The sequence below is a fragment of the Bos indicus genome, chromosome 13 (assembly GCF_029378745.1).
Source record: "Bos indicus isolate NIAB-ARS_2022 breed Sahiwal x Tharparkar chromosome 13, NIAB-ARS_B.indTharparkar_mat_pri_1.0, whole genome shotgun sequence".
Lineage (NCBI taxonomy): Eukaryota > Metazoa > Chordata > Mammalia > Artiodactyla > Bovidae > Bos > Bos indicus.
In genome coordinates, this window is record NC_091772.1 from 60,803,317 (window position 1) to 60,806,610 (window position 3,294).

Sequence of the window (3,294 nt, forward strand, 5' to 3'; positions counted from 1 at the left end):
TATTTCAAATAATTTTTACATTAATTGCATATTGAAATGTCAAGGCTTTGAACTTACTGCATTAAACAAAATGTATTATTAACATTCAATTCACCTATTTATTTTTACCTTTTTAATGCGGCTACTTGAAAATTAAAAATTACCTCCATGGTTTGCATTTGTGGTTTGTAGCCTGTATCCACTGGAAGCAGCACTTTACCTGTTGTCCCTTCAGGAATCTGGTTGAAAATGCCTTGGATCAGAGACAGAAGTCATATCTTCCCCCTCTGCCCGCCCCATATTTTTATCTTAAGTGGCCTCATGAATTTCTTCTGTGGAGAAGGTAAACTTGGTCTCCCCACCTTGTATGGGCCTTTCTATGGGAAAAAAAAAAAATCTATGGAAAAAGAAAATATGTCTGCTGTTTCCATTCCTATCACCCCAAGAAAAGCACATAATATGAGAACCATAAATTTTTGTTGCAGAGGCTTACTTTGGCTCTTTGACGGGTTAAATTCAACACAGTCAGCATTTCTGTTGCTCACTTTCTCCTGAGCATGTAAACTAGAATTCTCTTACTTTCTAGCTCTGTCTCCTCTGTGAGGCTCCTGTGAGAAAGATAAAATTATATAAACTGTGGGTGCTTGAACAGTGTTTATTGAATGACTGATAACAGAGGAAACAGTTCTGTCTCAGTTTATAGATAGAATAGATAAAGAGGAACTTGGTGTTTTAAGGGAGAGACCCGAATCCCTGCTCATCGGCTTCTCCAGCTCCAGTTATGCTGTCGGAAGTATATACGATGGAGGTGGTGCTGGTGGTGGGGAGTCAGTGCCTAAATCTCTTCTTTTTCTGGTAGAAGTAGCAGTGTGTATTATCTTCCCTGAGTTCACGGGGTTGGTGGTGGCAGAGTTCACAATGGTGGCATTTGGGATGATGATGGTGTTGATCTTGGCAAAAGCACTGGCACTTTTGATTTTGGGCAGAACAGATAAATTATGATGTTCGGTCTGCATCATGACACTAAAATTCTTGGTAATTTTTAGCACTTCCTGAGAGTCCTCTTTAAGCATATGGAGCATTTCATTTTGTATGTAGTTTTTTATCAGTTGAACCACTTTTGCTCTAATACAACATGTTTTCTTTTTGCATTTATCTAACTCTTTTTCATCCATGTTGCAGTGCTCTTTGCATCTCCCCAAACCCATTAGGCATCTTCTCAAGCCAAAGTATTCTGCACAAATAAAACAGAAAACAGTGCTAAGGTTAATAACTAGATGTGATATTAAAATTGGTAGAGCGAGAGGAATAGAGTCAGAGTGAATTTGTTAATGCTAAATTTAAAGTACAGTGGTTAGGGACGTTGATGGAGGCAACAGGCAGGCCAAGAGCGTCTTTGTACATCTCTGAAATCCAAAATAAATCTCTAGTCTTGTCTCATTGAATAATTAAAACCTTAAGAAGAAAAGGAAACTCATTTGCTTCAGGGTTAAGATTTTAGATCTCCAATATATAACATCTTAGACACTTGTTGAGTGTTATTATCTCTTCCCAGGATCCTAGGAAATACAGAGAAGAGTAAAATCTCTCATAAAAGTAACCCAAGGAAGAGTTTCAAAAGAGAATCAACTAGACTGTTCAGAAGTTCTGGCTTCTTGCCAAACTCAGTGGTCTACGACCTCACCCTCCTCAACAATCACTTGACCTGTGGTTCTTGCAGCATGGTGTTCTATCATTTTCGTCCTCTCTGGACACTGTGTCCGTCAGAGATCTTACTTATTAGCGTAGCCTTAACCTCATCTCTATGAAGATAATTCCTGCATTGTTATCTCTATCTCTAAATCCCCTGCTTAGTGTAGTATCTCATCTTCATCTGTTGAATGTTTTTCCATCCTAATGGTTCATCTATTTTTTTTTTCCAAATCCAGAAGCTTCTCCTTCACTCAACAATTCAACAGATTTTCCATAAAATACAAGAGATTTATGTAGCACCTACTGTTCACAGGCATTTTAATATTGTTTCTCACCAGAGGAAACACAGTAAAATATTGTATTTTAAGCAGCTACACTGATTAACCTTATCTTATGTGGGATTTGAGACTCAAATTTGACTTTACCGGAGATGACACAACCATACTTACTTATTTATAACCCTTTTCTTAGGGTCCCAAGATAAAAAAATTAGACACATCTTTGACTACTCTTTTACTTTCCCTTCCTTGACCCATTGCCCATTTAAAATCTGGAAGATTCTTGTATTCTGAAACAAGTCTCAATGCTTCTGTCTCCATTGCAGAAAACAGTGGCCAAACTTCTGACTTAGCCATTTGCCCTGATGTGTCCCTAGAGGCTCTTGTGGATAATTTGGGGGTTTCCAGTAAAACAAAGGCTGAGAAAAGGAATGAAACTCTGTAGAAGTCTGAAAAAGTTGAGATGGAGAACATAGACCTGTTCACTGAATCCTGAGAGTAGATTTTTTTTCTTGAGCGTAATTTTGAGGTCTTCCTTCTTGTTACACTGAAATATAAACTGATCAAACCTTTTACCTAGAGATAGTTTAAATTAGAAATAGAGCAAAAATGGGGTAGACTTGGCCTGAATCCCAGGTGATAGCTATGTAGGGGGCAAGGAGGCAGTTTTATATACTGAATAATTTCTGAGTTCACAAACAATACCCTACTTCCTTTGTAGCTCCATGTGTATCCCCATCAGACACAGTCTGGGTTTGGAGCCTGTGGGACTATGTGACGGATAGTGAATGACTGATGCAATATAAACTTTTCAGCTGTATCTTTGGGCATCTCATTTTCAGTGTCTCTTTGGGTTTCCGTTATCAAGGACTGCCAAATCTCTGCTTCCTCCAACCACTCCCTCTTAGACCCAGGATTTCACATTACCTGTGTTCACCTGCCACTGTAGCATGAGGCTGGCAAAGATAGGGAAAAGGAGCTTCATGGCTGGAAGCTTCTCTTCTTCCAAGAGAAGAAGCCTTGGATCTGGGTTCATATTCTTGAGCTCCAGCCTTTATTGGCATCTTCATGGCCTTAGGCTCTGAGCAGTCAAGTGCAGCCAAAGCTCACGGCAATTGTGTTTTCTATGATTCTGTTTGAGAATCAGTTCAGTTTGGTTCAGTTGCTCAGTTGTGTCCGACTCTTTGTGACCCCATGAACTGAAGCATGCCAGGCTTCCTTGTCCATCACCATTTCCTGGAGCTTGCTCAAACTCATGTCCACTGAGTCGGTGATGCCTCCCAACCATCTCATCCTCTGTCGTCCCCTTCTCCTGCCTTAAATCTTTCCCAGCATCAGGGTCTTT

General features: G+C 39.7%; 1 protein-coding gene across 1 annotated transcript; it reads right to left on the reverse strand.

The window, feature by feature from the left end:
- Positions 1-620: 620 nt before the first annotated feature.
- DEFB129 (defensin beta 129) lies at positions 621-2,999 on the reverse strand. The gene is made up of 2 exons (XM_019972855.2): positions 2,877-2,999; positions 621-1,213 (listed from the first exon to the last, which is right to left on the reverse strand). The coding sequence occupies exons 1-2, from the start codon at positions 2,983-2,985 to the stop codon at positions 759-761; spliced, it is 564 nt and encodes a 187-aa protein (XP_019828414.2). The 5' UTR covers positions 2,986-2,999; the 3' UTR covers positions 621-758.
- Positions 3,000-3,294: the final 295 nt, after the last annotated feature.

Bases quoted from the DNA above. Each gene is read 5' to 3' on its own strand.
- DEFB129 (XM_019972855.2), bottom strand. From the start codon at position 2,985: ATGAACCCAGATCCAAGGCTTCTTCTCTTGGAAGAAGAGAAGCTTCCA. The intron at 1,214-2,876 runs GTAATGTGAAAT...TTATTTGTGCAG, and splicing joins ACAGTGGCAGGTGAACACAG to AATACTTTGGCTTGAGAAGA.